This window comes from Ictidomys tridecemlineatus, chromosome 3, assembly GCF_052094955.1.
Source record: "Ictidomys tridecemlineatus isolate mIctTri1 chromosome 3, mIctTri1.hap1, whole genome shotgun sequence".
NCBI classification, from domain to species: Eukaryota; Metazoa; Chordata; class Mammalia; order Rodentia; family Sciuridae; genus Ictidomys; species Ictidomys tridecemlineatus.
In genome coordinates this window covers 143,274,017-143,292,741 of record NC_135479.1, presented here as the reverse complement: position 1 = coordinate 143,292,741, position 18,725 = coordinate 143,274,017, and the positions used below count along the sequence as shown (strand labels likewise).

General features: G+C 32.9%; 1 protein-coding gene across 20 annotated transcripts in view; it reads right to left on the bottom strand.

The window, feature by feature from the left end:
* The window catches only part of Znf148 (zinc finger protein 148), a 146,140-nt gene that overhangs the window by 50,951 nt on the left and 76,464 nt on the right, over positions 1–18,725 (bottom strand). For 19 of the 20 annotated variants that reach the window (XM_078044045.1, XM_078044048.1, XM_078044044.1 and 16 more), the window contains one exon: positions 8,587–8,712. The exons of the other annotated variant lie outside the window; for it this stretch is intronic. In XM_078044045.1, coding sequence (XP_077900171.1) covers positions 8,587–8,712 — 126 coding nt within the window. The remainder of the gene's footprint in view (positions 1–8,586; positions 8,713–18,725) is intronic. 20 annotated transcript variants of the gene reach the window in all.

Here is an 18,725-nt window from a genome sequence, read left to right as displayed (position 1 = left end):
AAAAAGGCAAAAACAAAGAAGTTTTTAAAATGTAATTAAATATTATTTTTTAAAAGGATAATATAAACAAAGGTCATCAGTGGTTATAAGTATTTTTCCATAAATAATCTTGAAAAGACTATTAAAATGATGCTATTTTAATTGTATGAAAGTACAATTTGACTCAGAATGGGTAAAAAGTCATTAATAAAATCCTAAAAGTTGGTTAAGATCTCATCACTCTGCCACCTCCCCTGTATTCCTGATGGAGTCCCTAAGTGTTCTATCCTAGACTGAGCACAGCTATATTTTCGATTTAAAACTCTTATACATGCAGAGAGGAAAGTCTTATGTTTTAAACATGATCTTAATATAAATCAGTATGGGGCATATTAAATAAATCATGGGAAATGAATAAAATTAGCATTATATGATTGTAAAATGAGAAAACTCCCTATAAACTCATAGGGAAAGCACACTAGAATTTAAGTTAAAAAAATTTATATATATAGATACATATATATGTGTATATATATATATGTGTATATATATATATATATATAGAGAGAGAGAGAGAGAGAGTGTGTGTGTGTGTGTGTTTAGAGCCCAGTGTATAATTTTCCTAATTTCTGTTTACAAAAAAATATATATAGAAATATACATTTGTATATGCATAAAAATTACTTAAGAAAGATATACACAAAATGTATATAATATTGTTTGTGATAGCTAGGGACCTGGGTAGATAAGAGATAAGACGGGAGGGATAGCTTACATGTATACTTAAAACATTTTTTAACAAGAAAGTATTTGTTTATTATATACTTTTTAAAAAGAGAGAAAATTAAATTTTCATGTCATCCTAGAGTAAAATTTGGAGTTTCAGTCTGAGATCTCTAAGGTTAATCTAGAACTACTACAATTGTTAAACATATTCCTAAAAACATTCGTTGGTTAGAGGTAGGTAATGGAAAAGGAAGATGAGAGACAAAGAAATCAACTTCATCTTTTTGGGATTCTTGAGATTGAGAATATTGTCTAGACAGTTACCAGAGAGCAACACACCTTGAGTCTTATGAATTCCAATTAACAACTTGGTCATCATGCAACATTAAACTGCCTCTCATTAGGCATGTATTGGAATGAAAATAAGAAATGATCCCTTTTTCCATTACTGAGGAGAGAAAAAAGATGGCAGAATCTGATGTGAAGAAGCAAAGAAACTTAGAAGATCAGATCAGTAGGGGCATGGTCAGTGACAAGGAAAAAAATACTAGAGACAGAAGTACATAGAATGCAAGCTAAAACACTGTCTAGTACAGGAAAGAGATATCTTGAAAATATCTTTAACAAAGGACTGTGAAGTGATGAGGTCCTACAAACACACAGCTATGACCTCTTTTCTAATCCAGGCAAAGGGTGTAAGAAAAAAAGGCTTTAAACTTTAAAAAAGGGGCCTGGGGTTGTGGCTCAGTGGAGCACACTTGCTTAGCATGTGTATAGCACTGGGTTCTATCCTCAGCATCATAAATAAATAAACAAACAAACAAACTAATTAATTAATTAATTAATTTTATTCGCCTAAACTAAAAATATTTTTTTAAAAAAAATCTTTAAAACATTTTTTTACTTTAAATTTTCAGGAAGGCAGCTCAGCCTATACTATATGCAAATCATTGGTGATTATTATGCAAATTACACAGGGCATTTGGGTTCTGGGCAAACTGCCAATGTGGTCAACAATGCTTCAAAGTCTATGCACTGAAGTCATAGAAGGGAAACATTGGCAAGAGAATGGAAGTGGGTGTCACAGCTTCCTGAACAGTCAGTGAGAATGGAAAGTTTCATCTCTGGCTGGTCAAACATTTTTCAACTCCTCCAAGTCACATAAAAATATGCAAGTTAATACCATTCAAAAAGAAGACACAAAACCTTTTAAACTGATTCAAAACTATTTCTAAAATAAATTTTTAAAAAAGATTAAGTATTTTATATAAAAGAGAACTAAAGAAGACAGCATCAGGGTTATTTTCCCCCTTAATACATGTTGATACAAATAAGAAGCTCTAAGTGCCAAAAAACATGGCAGTTCAATAGCTTTCTGTGGCATAGCAACTGCAAGGAAAGGCTTTATAAAGAACAAATCTGGCCCAAGTTGCCTAATGTGAAACGGATGTAATCCCTGACTGTACAAAGCCCTTTTATGAACCATTTAAGAAGTTCTAGATCATTGTTTTCTGGCACTGGAGGTATACTGCACTTCACTGTGAGTTCAGGTTTAACACAAGGTAGAAGTTAACGGATGAAACTGCTACCGCTGCCTTGTAGATAAACACAATTAAATTTCTGGCATAATTATAAATTCAAAAACAGTGTCATCAAATTCTAGAATCTTTTATATTTAATTTTCTTTTTCTTCCCCTTCTTAAGGCCAGAGTAATAAAATCTTCTCTTAAAGGACACAGTAAAATCCACCTTGCCTCAAACAAATACCAATGGCCCCTCCAATTTCTAATGTTTTAAATGTATGTAAGGATTTTGTCTCTTTTATTCACCACTACATCTTGTTACCAAAATGGTGTTTAGCGCATAGTGGGGACACTATGCATATCTATTGACAAGACTGCCTGCTGTCCACACCAAAAAATACTTCACAGCTTACCACTTCATTCTTTTAAAAACATTTTTGCTAAACTAGTATTTTTCAGTCTTTCACAGTTCACATCACTGAGTAGTGTCACAGAGGTGGGCATGAAATGAACAAAATTCCTTAGTGGAACAAAAATAGCACACTGATGCAGCAACATTTTCTTTCTTCATATAGACTTGGCTTCTTTTCTTTTTTGCATCCTTGTAAGATCTTTTAGTAGAATGTGCTCTAGCACAGGAATATGTTTGCCTTAAGAGATGAGCAGATTTACCGACTACTGGTACCATAAAATAATTTTTCTTTTTTTCCAGCAACATGAATATTATTACAGTAAGAAAATCTGAAGTTTCAATATTTTAAATCTTAAAATGCCAGCTACAGCATCATTGGATGCTTTTCTTGTTCCTTGTCACTATTACTTTAGCAGAAATAAGTTATATTATAAATATCAAGCAACTAGAGAAATTAGAAATAATCTAAATAATATGCAACACGATTAGCTGTAAGTAAGATAGTCAAGATGTGATGGTTATTGCTTTGGGTGACTTTGTTCTTTTGTTGTATGTCTTCAAGGTTGCACTATTCTTCCATTTCTGATTGGATTTAGAGAATTTTAAAAGCTCTTACTTCCCACCATCAGTTGCACTAAAATGGCTCATAATAGATGAGAATTCAAATTCTCTGTTAAGTCATCTTTTAGACTTTAGTGGCTTAGATGCTGATTACAATTGATTTAAGAAGGCATAATAAAACATACAGTCACTAATTTGAAATAGGAATTATGAATTATCCCATCTTACAATCAGTTTATCTTCATAGAAGACACTTCTTCCTAAAGCAAACTAACATAAGTAAGTATAACAAATTCCCGGTACATCCATTTCCCTGCTCCTTTTAAATAAATTAAAAATTTTTAATATAAAAAAAATTGAATATTTTTAAAGAAACCAATGATATATAATAAGTTTCTGGGAAAGGTTTCTCTATATAGCTCAAAATCTATTTCTATGTAGAATATGTCTTCCTGAGTTCAGCATAACCTTTAATAATCAATTTACCTGAAATATTCTAACACTGTCCTAACACCTAATAAGAGATCCCTTCATATAATAGCCAAATTATTTGTTGAATAAATTAAAAAAGGAACAACATTTCAAAATAAAGAGAATTAAAAATATACTGCTCTTTTTCATTGAATTGCTAAGGAATTTGAAAAGACCTATAGAACATAAACAGTACTGGATTATGATATAATTTACTGAAAAGCATTCTGAGATCTCATCAATGTTAACACAGCAATCCTGATAAAACCCATCTGCAGTGGAAAATAATCCCTCCTAACTCACCTAACAAGTCAATAGCAACATCAAGTGATAATACTCATTTATCCAAAAACTTCTAAGTTCAAGACTTGAAGGTCTTAAGCTTAAGTATACATCATAATCACCTTTGCTTTTTTCATAGTATAGATATGAACCACATGAATAAGAATTTCCAGGGATGGAGTCTGGACATTAGTAACTAGAAAAAGTCCTACAGTTGACTAATGCAGAGCCAGGAGGTAGAACCACAAACATATAGCTACACAAACTTTTTATACACTTCTAATAACTTTAGCTATCTGGGGTCCTATCCAAAACAAAACCAAAACAGATTCAAAGGGGCAAAGGAAAAGTGGTGATAAATGGCCACACAGAGCAATGTAAAAATAAAATAACATTGTCCTTAAAGAAATGAGACAGTGTAGCAAGTATTAGCAGTCAAAAACACTTAAAAAGTCTAACATTCAAGTTTAACACTAGAGCAAGAGGATCAAGAGCCCTAAAACTGTCCTGAGGGCTTCATTATAATACATATATGATTTTAAAAAGTGTTCAAAACATCAGCACCAAGACATTAAAAGCTAACTTTTGTTCAAAAGCAGTACATTTAAAAAATAAAATAAAATTTACAACAAAGCAGTTAAAATGAAATTTGGGCTATGGTGTTAGTTCAGTGGTAGAGAGCTTGTCTACTATGAGCAAGCCCTAGGTTCCATCCCAAGCAGCACTACAAAGAAAAATAAATTTAAAATAAGTAAATAAAAGGGGCAAGCTTCTACTATGTAGAAATTTACTTTCATAAAACAGATAATTCCAAAATCCAGTAAATACTTTGACCTACATAATATTCCCTATTTCATTTACCCTCCTCTTCATCAGATATGTTGCCAAGTGTTGGGCCATTTTCAAGTACTAACTAGTATTAATATAACTAGATTTGCCATAAAATATAGGTTCAAAAAGCAATTACTGCTTAAAATGCATGGCAGCTAAAGATGGCATAACAATATAATATTTCTTACAAAGGTTATTTTGAAGGGAATTTCATCTAGAAGTATCTAAATTCAGACATTACTAAAAATCATATTATTTTAAATATTTCCTGAATATATCTCTAATTTGACACAAGGTGACATCTACTCAAAATATTCATAAAAGCAAAAATCAAGATTTGGAAAGGTGTTGGGCAGAGAGCAATCTTTTAAGCACAATAAATTATAATTCTCACATCCCTGTTACATATTATTTCTAGTCATTTCATCCTCCTAAGCATTTCCTAAAAAGAATGCTCCTAAAACACTGTCTTATATACATTATACTTAGACTTGGCCAAAACTGTGAGGAACTTGTTTCTAAGCAATTTAAAAGAAGCAACACACTGATTTATAAACCCAAGATAAACTTTCATTTCTCTTCATAGAAAATGGCAGAATAAGTTACTTTAATGAAAAATCTCAAGTGTGACTTTTTATCACACTCTCGCAAAGATGTAAAACAATTAACTTATTATACCTGAAAGTTCTGAGACTCCAGATACCAAAAAAAAAAAAAATTATCTGGAGACTGTTGATCAGTGTTAAAATTCTACACCTATTCTCTACGTAATAACTCAAAAATAATTGTTTTTATTATTCATATACCCATCTGCTATATATTATTTCTGGTCACTTCACCTTTTTAAGGATTTCCAAAAAAAGATTGTCCTAAAAGTGTTTTCTTATATCTGTTAGAATAGGCCAAGTCATTCATCTGACTACAACATAAGTGTGTAAATACTTAATACCATTAGAAATATTATAAAATAATAATGAGTTAATCTGAAATTAGACAAGCAAAATGGCTGAACAGCTAAATATCTGATCTATATTTAGAAACACCTGGAACATATCATAATAAAAGGATTCCCAATAACATTAGAAGATAATAATTTGAATTTTAGTGGGAATTTCAGAAAGATATTATGCTCCATAATAGCACCAGAAAAAGCTGGTACTAAAATAGCCAGGAAAACACAGAACTTATATATATCATGTTGGTTTAGAATCTTTAAATAGATTCCCCATAGATTAGCAGTGAACCCAAAGTAACACAATCAATCACTATCACCATTTTAGAAAATATTTTTTTCTCAAACCCTGGAATTTATTCTACATGAGTCACTTGATTTACTCATTAATGTAAAGAACAAAAAATATACATCACATAGCCAGGAGTCATGGCACACACCTATAATCCCACCAACTCAGGAGGTTGAGGCAGGAGGATTTCAAGTTTGAGGCAAGTCTTAGCAACTTAGCAAGACCCTGTTTCAAAATAAAAAGGACTGGGGATATAACTCAGTAGTAGAGCACTTACTTGCCTAGTATGTGCCAGGTCCTGGGTTCATTCCCTAATACCACATACACATGCACACACACACACAAAATCATAAGAATCACTAAGAAAAACTTTAAGACCCCAAGAAAAAGTAGATGAGAGAGAAGACTTCAGAAAACGTGAAACTTAAAATGCCAATAAAAAGGAGGGAAAAAATTAGCATAACCACAATTAAACAAATTCAAATTTAAACTACAATGATATACCCATTGTAAGCCATAAAAAAATCAAAGTCTGATACTCAAGGCTGATAAGAGTGTAGAGGGATACACTGTAGGTCCACTTGGGTAGGAATGTAATAGGTACAGTTCTGGAATGAGTAATATTATCTTCATGTCAAAGTTCACACTTTTTGATTCAATCATATACAATTATAAATACATGAATTTTTTTAGTACAGCATAGTTTTAAATGGAGACGAAAAGAATACAACTTTCCAAGAACACAGCAATGTTCAACACAATAATCATTAAATACATGACCTATCAAAAATAATACATTAGCTAATAAAAATGTTTTTTAGCCATTAATAACTTTATATGTAAAAACAGCTTACACACACCTTAAGGGTTAAAAATCAGGAAATTAAATCAGTATCTATTTATATCCCAAAAAATTGAAAAAAAAAAATAGAAAGGGAATATGGCAGAAAATCGAAGTGGTTATCTCTAAGAAATGAAACTATGAAGTAATTTTAGTCTCTATATTTTTCAAAAATTTCTATAATAGTCATACCTCTATATCGCCCAAACTGACAAATGTTTAACAACCAGCTAGGGAATGAGAGAGTTGGCAAGTGTCCGCTGATTTCCATGGGATAAATACTCTCACCATGACTAATTATAAGCTACCAATGGTTTCAGCAACTGGCTCACAAAATTCCTGAAATTTTAGCAATCGGCACTTGCAAGCCAGTGTGAGCTACTCCAGTACAAGTCAGCCTCAATACATTACAGTTTAAAAGGTATACAAAATATTTAAAGAATAGTGATGATTATGACTTCAAATCACATATATAAAGAGAGGGAAGAAAAAAGGATGAAAAATTGACCATATAGATACAAATATACCAATTTCAAAGATTTCCTAAGAATATCAAAAAGGCTATATATAGCCAACTACCACTGTGCAAGAGAGAAAAACAAACAAACAAAAACAAGGGGTAACTTCCAAGGCTGGGGCTATAGCTCAGTGGCAGAGCACCTGCCTAGCATGTGTGAAGCTCTGGTTCAATCCTTAGCACCACATAAAAATTAACAAAAATAAATTAATTAATTAAAAAAAAGAAGAGGTAACTTCCAATAGTATTTACTGGTCATTTTTGTAATTTACTCATCATTCAACAACAAAATATTCACTAAGAACCCATTGTGTCTCCTATAATAAGCTCCTGGGGTATAATAGAGTAAAATGAAATCCCTGCCCTCATGGAGCTTACATTCTATTAAAGGTATTCAACAAGCTTTTCCTGATGAATAACCGGTATTTAATTTTACTTTACTTAATAAAGTAAGTTAAACTACCTGGGTACAGTGGCTCACATTTATAATTCCAATAACCCATGAAGCTGAAGCAAGAGGCTCTCAAGTTCATGGCCAGCCTCCACAACTCAGTAAGACCCTCTTCTCATAATAAAAATAAAAATAAAAAGGGCTGGGGATGCTGGGCATGGTGGTGCACACTTGTAATTCCAGCTACTCAGGAGGCTGATGAAGAAGAATCTCAAGTCTGAATCCAGCCTATGCAACTTAGTGAGGCCCTGTTGCAAAATAAAAAATAAAAGGGCTGGGTATGTAGCTCAGGAGTAAAAGCACCAATGGGTTCAATGCCAAATACCAGACATATGTGTACACACCAGACACACACACACGTATTAATAAATTATTATGTATACACATGTGTGTACATTATATGTGTATGTATGAGTATGTAAAACCAGTATAAATGAGAAGCAAGGTGCTACATATCATCCCCTAGTTTTAGGAGAATAAAAGAGATGTGAGAAAAGAAAAGCTCATTTTCAGGAAAAAAGAGGGACATGATGAAAAGGTAGAAAAACTTGAAAGTCATGGTCCACCATCACTGGGCAGGCATCCCTCCCTCTTCCCTCTTGTTGAAACTGCTGCAACATGCCAACTTTACTAAATCACACAAGATTTTTATATCTGCCTTAAGGTCCAACCAGGTTCCTGTCTATAAGCTATACCAATAGTTTGAGATTAAAAGATTAGCAACCACCACCTTAATACATTCTCTTACTTTTGCAGGAGACCGCTGTTTCCGCTTCTTCTTTTTCTGTAAGTCTACTGGCTCTCTGATTTGTTTTTTGTCTCTCATCAGTTGTTCAGATACATCAGTAAAAGTAATTTCCTGCTTTACACTTATCTGTTCAAAAAAAAAAGCTGATTTTAGAAATACATAAAAAGTCCATTGTAAAAAAAAGTCATTGTATGTTAAATCCTTTGCTGAACCTACATGTAGGTGCTCCCACAGCGACTATGTGATGTGTGCCAACTAAACAGTGTTCATAGAATTTATTAATAGGCAGTTGAGAAATAAAAATCAAGAGTACTTAAGCTGAAGGTGAAACTAAGATATGTGTGTGTGTGTGTGTGTGAGTGTGTACACACACACACACACACACACACTCACACACATATGGTTTTTTTAAAAATCTACCTGGAATAAGGATTAAAGATGTCCTGAAAAAAGATAATCAAAGTGGAATACAGTAGAAGTCAGGACATCAAAACATCAATTTCATTGCCACATTTAAGAACTGATGTGAGATTACAAGCACCAAAAGAGGTTAAGTTCCAAAAATCAATACAATACTGGGGGGGACATAAGGGACATTTAGACATCTTGATGGGGTTGCTTTTATAAAATATCAAGAATACAACACAAACTTATAAAATATGATACATTAAAAGAAAAGATAGACTAACAACGAAAACTTTATTATTTTATGTTCAATGTCTTTGCCAAGATAGTAGTCAGTATTTTCCTAAGTTTTACAATAAACCATCACCAAATAGGTGATCATGAGATTGTGTATGGATTAAGGCCACTACTCTGCCCAAGATCTGATGCTTACTATATATAAGTAGAGACATTAATCCATTTTTAGATCTCAGTTCTCACAGTGCTGCTTGTCCTAAAAGAAACCAAAGGTCTAAGGTCACTAATGGTACGGTCAATTCTCATTAGAACTAACAGTGCTCCTTTATACCCCTCTTCACTGCTACTTTTTCAATCTATCCTTGAAGTGAAAACCCAAGGACTTTAAAAGAAATTTTTAAGTCTATGAAATATAGCAAAAATCCTCAAAAATCATCTGAGAAGCAGAATGTGCTAATGACCACATTTTTAAAGAACACTAAAAATGTGCAAAAGATTATCAGCATCTTATAGATAAATAGTGTAAGCTGGAAGACAGACAGCTATGTAGAAAAGGCTCATGAATTAAATGTTTAAAGATAAGCCATGGATTTCAGATAGACAAAATAAGGAAGTAGAAACTGCCATAAATTCCTGAAATGTGGACAATATAAGAATCACAAATCAAGAAGCTTGGCATAAGAAAACTATGATGTAAATTACTATTTACCTAATTGATAATTTTATCAAGCTATAGAACAGTAATATGACTGCTCTTAGGACTTCTTACATTACTAATCAATTAGAACATAAAACAGAAGGTCATATCACCACCAACAAGGCTTTGGGTAGGACATCATACCACCTCTGAAGTGATGTTTAATAAAATACAACTACACTCTTGGGCTAAGTATGAGACAAAGAGAGATAAGAGACTTTAAGCAGCCGTGGAATTGCTCTGTCCTATTTTGCAGGGCATCCATAAGCTGGGGATATAGCTTATGGATGCTTGTCTTGCATACACAAGGCCCTGGGTTCTAATCCCCAGCACCACACCCAAAAAAAAAAAAAAGAAAGACAGAAAGAAAAGAAAGAAGAAGTGCCTATTTTGTAGGGCCTCCAAAAAAAAGTAATCCAAACATTTCTGTAGGCTTATAAATTGCAAAGAAACCATGAAATGTAACATGCAGTAAGAAGAAACAGAGGAACTCTTTTTAGTAATTCATTCTTATCTACCCTTTCCTTAAGAACTCTCTTTAAAAGAAAAATGTGTTCTCCATGTTACTTTTCACCAAAAAAAAAAAGTGTAATTAATAAAAAGTAGGTGTCAGTAGGCAAGTAATGTTAGAAAACATTGGTTTGCTGCATTTAAAAAAAAAAACTGTTACCAAAAATTGATTTTTTTTTTAGAGGGGGGGACTGGATAGCAGCAACACCTAGAGAAAGTATTTATTTTTGTAAATATTCATATTATAGCAATCCAATTGTGAGATACAAAGTTTTACCTCAGTTTTCAACTTAGAAAACTTTGTCATTTGGAAAAAAAATTATTTAAACCTACTTTCTAATATCTATACTTATTTAGTTTCATCTCTGATTATTTTGGCCACAACTTTCAAATCCATGTAAATAAATATGAACTATTAAACAATTGCCTTGCCCTTAATTTTAATGGAAATGTTGGTAATAGTTCCCCAAAATGAGTATTTCAGCTTTTTTCCCTTTTTACTTCAGTTTTGAATTCCTTAAAACATCAGTAATGTATGTTACATACTACCATATTCTTTATAATTTTTGTTCTTTTTAGATTCACATGTGTATTTGGACATATTATACATGCATGGAGTATAATTTATTCTAATGAAAAACCCATTCTGGTGGTTGTACATTATGTGGAGTTACACTGACCATATATTCATATATAAACATTAAAAAGTTATGTGGATTCATTCTACTGTCTTTCCTATTCCCATCCTCCCTGCCCATCCATTCATTCCCCTTTGTCTTAATCCAATGAACTTTTTGGGGGTGGGGGAAAAGGGATAAAGGATTGAATTCAGGGGCTCTCAACCACTGAGCCACATCCCAGCGCCATTTTGCATTTTATTTACAGACAGGGTCTCATTGTGCTGCTTAGCACTTTGCTTTTGCTGAGGCTGGTTTTGAACTCAGATCCTTCTGCCTCAGCCTCCCAAGCCACTGGGATTGAGACGCTGCTCCCCCCTTATTATGTGTTAGCATCCAAAATATCAGAGAGAACATTTGGCCTTCGGTATTTGAGGATTGGCTTACATCACTTTTGTTTGCTGCATTTTTAAAATCCACTAAACACGAAGAAAATCAAGTCTAGAAAAAGTCAATTAAAAACAAACAAACAAACAAAAACCCCTCCTTTATTCTGACATTTGAGTTTAACTATTTCACTCAATCTCATCAGCACATTCATGACTATTAGATCTGAATTTCAATGCACTCTCACACTGTCCAGAAATAGCACCACCACTTCCAAAAAAAAAAAGTCCTTTTTCATTTAGACTTAATTAAACCCAGAAAATTCACCTCCTAGAACTCTAGTCTCTGCTCATTCCCTGATCCAAGTTGTCTCCAACACAGTAGTCCTATAGTGTCATGATTCCTTGAGACTTCTAAAATGTATCTCCCTCTTTCATATCTAAAATTTAGGTCCCAACTTTGAACATAAAGAAGTCTTCCTATATTGAAAAAAAATCTTTTCTTGATTCTCAAGCTCCAAATCTAATTCAAGTCCAGAATCCAGAATGTCTTTCTTTTCCAAGACTTATTTCATTTTAGGCCCCAAAATAAAAAGTCTTTCTTTTATATTTAACTATCTCACATACATGTATTTTTCACTGGCATTTCTCATAATATCTTTCACTAATTTATTCACTCAACAGCTATTAAGGGCCTGCTCTGCGCCAAATTCAGTCAGACTAAAATAACAAAAAACAAAAACATTTACTGAGATCCATATATGTGCAAAGTATAATTTTAGAACGAAGAGATCATGCTATACAGTAGTTTCCTTTTCAAAGGTCTTAACAATGAATAATTCAAGATAGCAATGTCCTGCTCTAACTAAATGAATAGTACTCGGAATAAAGGTAGGAATTCCAAGGAAGGAATGGAAAATCAAAGATAGTTGAAATAACTGCAACAGACCTATGGATAAAAAAAGAGTCTTAATTATTATGTATTCCCTTTTTATTTTTTCTTCCAAAACTGCTTGCTACTCTCCCCAACTTTCTCCTCCAAGACTCTTCCTTCTTTTCATTCCCAACATCCTTATTTACGTATCCAGCGACATCCATTTCACTCCAATTAATAGTACCAATCTGCTGACTTGGGCATTATCATTTTCTCAATGTATTCTTCCACAAATAAATTAATGTTGCTTACTTGTCATTTCTCTAGTAATGATTCTGCAATATTGCCTCGTTGCCAACAGTATCAACTGCAAACTCCCCAGCTCAGATTATTCAAGATTCTGTGATCAATCGATTTTTGCAAGGGACATAAGTCACCTGGTAGAAGTATCTATCCTTACACCATCTCTCCTCTCCATTTCTGGAGCTATATGGTCCTATCAAGTTTCAATTTCAATTTCTGGTAGTCTTTCTTATCTTCCCACTCACGGAGAAAAAGAAAGGTATTCTGCTTTCCTCTATACTGTGTATTGATGCTTCCATTCCCACCCATCATCAAGGGTCTGTAGCTTCATTGCCTCTCTAGTGCCCCTGACTCCCCATCAGCGATTTCTTCTCTTCCCAAAAGCATACTGCAGTTTCTCCTATAAATTTCTGAGCTGGGCATTGTGGTACACACCTGTAATCCTAGCTACTCAGGAGGCTGAGGCAGGAGAACTGTAAGTTAGAGTCCAGCCTCCGCAACTTAGTCAGATCCTATCTCAAAATTTTAAAAAGGGCTTGGGATTTAGCTTGGTAGCAGAGCACCTGCCAAGCATGTGCAAGGCCCTGGTTCAGTCCCCAGTACTACAAATACATATATACATACATACATACATACACACACAGATTTTTGTGGATTCAAATATTTCTACCTATTATTCTTTTTTTGGCAAACATTTTGAAAGAATAATCTGTACTTGGCATATAGAGACAAAATAACTGTTCCCAAATTTAGGAAAACAGTTATCCTGAGAGTAAAAGTAGTACACAGCCATATAAAAAGAACGTGTTTAAATATCACCAGAAGAAATCTATTTCAAAATATTGCCTAGGAAACACTTAAGTTGAATCAAGGTGACCACAAGTATAAATATTTAAATGTAAAAAGATATAACACAACTGACTATATTACAAACATACATAATAGCTAAACAACAAATGTTAGCAATATTTGGGGGTATCTATGGAATACAGAAAAGGAAAAACTTCAGAGAGAGAATGTGAGAGACGGAGCATGAGCGCGCGCGTTTCTGTGTATGTGTATTTCCAGGGTGGTTTTGACAAGAACAGTTAGATGTAACCAGCCAACAGGAAGATTTCAAATTCCAAGCTTATAAAACTGCAGAAAATAGCAAGGAGGTAAAGCAGTACACTGACAGATAAGACACAGTGAAATATAAGCCATCTTTAACTCTGCCTGACCCATAATTACATGAAAACTTTTCAAAGGAGTGACATTTGTCAGGAGAGAAAGCTGACCAACAGTCCTTTGATCTGAAAAATTTGAAAGATCTACAATTCAAATTATGGTCTACTTACTTATTATATATATAATGTTACTATAAATTTATACTCTGATTGCTCTATCAGCATCTAATAGTTTAAGTAAGTATAGATGGATAAAGTGATTTAATCAAGTTATCTTACCTGGAATGGTACTGACCACCCTACTTGAAAATGCCATTCTTCCAACTTTCAGGACATCATATGATTTTAGTTCTCTCATTTACCTTCTGGTAGTTCTGGATTCATCCTTCCAGTAACATGTACCTTTATTTTATAGAAGTTTCAGTAAATCTACATCATTGGTTCTTAAATATAAGGAATCAAGAAGATCCTGACTCCATTTCAGTGTCAGGTTTCCTGATCAAACTACTTTCATAACCTACTATTTTTATTCCTTTCTCTTAAGAATTCCTTTAAGAAATGCATCAGTAGGTTTGAAAACTTAGTTATATTAAACTAGACAATGAAGAGATTCACAAATGTTTTTTTAAAAATCTCACTAAATTATTTTAGAAAACAGGATTATTTTTCATTTAAAAATGTTATATGCTAATGTGTAATGGGTCTTATTGTTACTTTAAATTACAAAGTAAAACTTAACAATTTCTGAATTTTTAGTTTCTGATACAGTAAACACTGGTATATACAATCAACATTAGCAAAAGCTCTTGGGAGTTCTCAATATTCCTTAAGAGAAAGGATCCTAAGACCATAATATTTGAGAATTGTTGATCTAGATACATTGTAACCATATTTTGCATTCCCTTCTCCTCCATTCAATCTCTTTTAATACAGATGGCTGGGTCCTACCAAAATAAGGAAATTAGTATAGATACTGTGTTCATATGGGTCAGTACACATAAATATACTTCCTAGTTTGTTTGCTGAAGTTACCATGGAGGGATGACATTCACCATAAAGAACGTAACCTTTATTTTTTGGTTGGTTTTTTTGTTTGCTTCTTGTTGTTGTTGTTGTTGTTTTTTAACCAGGGATTGAACTCAGAGGCACTTAACTACTGAGCCACATTCTCGGCCCTTTTTTGTATTTTATTTTAGAGACAGGGTCTCAATGAATTGTTTAGGGCCTCGCTAAGTTGCTGAGGCTGGCTTTGAACTCATGATTCTCCTATCTCAGCCTCCTGAGCTGCTGGGATTATAAGCATGCACCACCATGCCTGGCAAGAACTTAACTTCTAAAATAAATTATCCAAATAAAAAAGGCTAAGGACTCTGGGAAATAGCTGATTCTAGAGCTAAGTCAGAGGAAAATGGATGATGACCATGAAAAATTGTGGTGCCAGAAGCTAACATGCTTGAAAAGCAATCAGAGCACATCAAAAGGACATAGAGCTGAGAGTAGTGACAAAAGCCAACAATCCCAGTGACTCAGGAGGCAGAGGCAGAAGGATCCAAGTTCAAGGCCAACCTCAGGAACTTAGCAAGGCTCTATGCAACTTAGCAAGATGCTGTTTCAAAATAAAAAGGGCTAGGGATGTAGCTCAGTATAAGCGCTCCTGGGTATAATCCCCATTACCTCAAAAAAAGGACACAGAACCTAGCCTAAAAGAACTTGTAATGGCCAAAGCTTGGAGCAATATGAGCAAGAACATATGATAATACTATAGTATAAACCATACAGTAAAATAAATATCTATACTAATAAATATACTGTTTCAAAGTATCTTCTGCAAGGTATTTGTCAATTGTAAAGGAAAAAGTAGTAACTTTACAGAGGAACAACCTGGAAGATACCACCTTAACAAAGGGTAAAAGTTAAATCACCAGTATGAAAACATATCCATATTATGTCCACCTGATATGATGCCCTGAAAAAGACACAACATCCCTTTTTCAGGATTGTCAAAACTGCAGAGCTTCAATCTAACTAAAAGTGACATCAGACAAACTCAAATTGAGAGTCAGTCTACTAAATAATTGACTAGTGTTCCTCAAAAATATCATGGTCACAAAAGACAAGGAAAGTCTAAGCAACAGCTACAGATTGGAGGAATCTAAGAAGATACAACTACTAAATGAAATGTGGGATCTGAATCAAATCTTGGAATAGAAAAAGGACTTTAAAGAGTAGCAACTAAAATTCAAATGAGGTCTGTAGTTTATTGGTATTTTTGTCTAAGTTTCAGGTTTTGACAATTGTACTATGTTTGTGTAAGGTTTAACATTAGGGAAAGATGAGTGAAGGGTTTATGTGAACTCTGCTATTTCTGCAACATTTTTTAAGTCCAAATTTTTTTCAAAGGCAAAAGTTAAAAAAATTGTTCTAGATCTGGCTTTTCTAACTTTAAAAATACTTTATCATTTATATGGTGTTTTTAAGTTTGTGATTTCTCTTTCTCAGCATAGTGAACTAAGATTTAGCTAACATTTATTATGTGTCAGGTACTGTCCTTATAACTAAGAACACAATGGACTTTAGTAGCAAGCAGGGGACATATGGTCTGGACATATGGCCTGTTACAGTCTATGGCATTTAATCTTATAGTAAGTCTATGGAAAAATATTTTTATCCCACTTTAAAAATAAAACTAAGCAACAGAAAGGTGAATTATTGCCTAAAATCATATTAATCAAGAGTGAAAACCAAACTTTAAACTCATGTCTTCCTTATGCTAAGACTAAAATCCTAACTATTGTGATCTATGAATTATTCCTTATACTTATGTTGCCAATAAGGAAACTAAAACTTCAGGTGTCTCTTTCATCCATATTTATAAAGTCTTAAAACTAGCACCAAGATCTGATACTTTTCAGTTCAAGAGTTATTTACACTACTGTAACTGCTTCTTAATAAATCTTGGTTATTCAGATATGTTAAAATGCTTTTTGCACAAACATATTATATCTTTCTATATATTATCTATAGTTTGGATGGCTTCCAGAGTATGAAATGAATTTCTAGCTATTCTGGAATATGACTAAGGGAATGAAAGTAATTTAAAAAATAAAGTGGCCAAGTACTAACAATACTTAGGTAAAGCATTAGAAGACTTTGAGTTTTTCAATGCCACTTCGTCCAATTACCAGCTGAGTAAACTTGGCTTTCAGAGGTAGAATGGTAAAAACATAGGCTGGGAGTTAAAAGAAATACAATCCAATTACAAATAGTAATATTTGCAGTGTGGAGATGAACAAATAAAATCTAATAATTTTAACCTTGTTCACATGTAACTTACAGAAAATCCTCAAAGGATTTCTGTAGCATTAAATAAGATTATGTAAGTAAAATACCAAAACTACAGTACACAACACTGTACAATAGGTTCTTGATGCTGTTCATTATTATAATCATTTCCTAATCTGTTAATTGCTGGTAGTAATAACATCCACCTTATCTCAGAAAATCAAGTGAGATTAGACAAAGGAGACTGAGGCAGAAGGATCCAAGTTCAAGTTCAACCTCAGCAACTTAGCAAGACCCTGCCCTCAAAATAAAAATAAGATGAGCAAAACCTTGAGAACTTTCACATACTAAGTAAATACATATGGTTATTAATCATTACCACACAATTGCAGATGTGTAACTGCTTGTATACACAAAGCTTTACCAAATGTTACAAAACTTTTCCACTCAGACATCTTGATATCTAAAATTCAATACAGCTAAAATTCCTTCACATTAAATCCTCCTTGTAATTTCCTTACCTTTCAATAATACTATCCATCCCCCGTCTAAGTAGTCTCTTCTAAAATAATTTTCTTCTCTACCCTCCACCCAAGATCAAGCTCACTTATTTTTTTTTAACCCCTTCACAATCATATATGAATCAAAAAATGATTTCACATTTCCCTTTAAAAATCATTATAAAGATATTAAGTTGGGAATCTTATATAGTATTAGAGGAAACCAAATTGGAGGTCTTTTGTAAATTATATTTTGGTCAATATGTATCAAGAGCCTTAAGAAAATTTAACTAAAGAAATAATTTCACGTGACAACAAGACCACATAACAAATATCACACTATTATTTATAATAAAAATTACAAATGTCTAATATCCAATAATAAATAGTAAAATGAGTTACAATATCAACTATATGGCATTATGCAGATTTTGACTAATATTAATGACAGGATAAGATTCACAGTTTATGATTAAGTGATAAAATAAAGATAAATACACCTTTACAATTTCATAAACACAAATATACGTGAAGCAAATTTTACACAAACACACGAATATCTATACAAGAAAGCAACAAAAAAAGGAAACACTAAAATGCTGACAAAGGAACATAAATAGTGGTTATTCCAGAGTAATAAGGTTATAGCTATTTTTATGATGATCTTTACAGCTTTAAAATTTTTACATTTTCTGTGTATATTACTTTATAATCTTAAAACAACATTAAGATGAATTTTAGCACAAATCCTAGTATAATCAAAGAAAAAATCTATTAGCCATTATTTAAAATTATTAAGTTGTTCTAAAAACTAAAACATTACATCAGCAGCAGGAAACAAAGAAAAGAAAATCTCTGTGGGTGAATCTTTAAAAAGTAACCAACAAGTAAATCTTGATCCTCACCTCACATCACCAGCAAAAATCAATTCTAAATGGACTGTCAATCTAAATGGGAAAGGAAAAAAACATTAAATCTTCTAGAAGTTAATAAAGGGAAATATCTTCTTGATGTTGGGATAGGGAAAAACTTCCTAAACAGGACACAAAATACTAGCAAAAAGGAAAGATTTATAAATTGAACCTTATTAACTACTTGTTAATCAAAAGTAAACTGGCAAGCCAAAGTGGAAAAACATAATTGCAATACACACACCAACAAA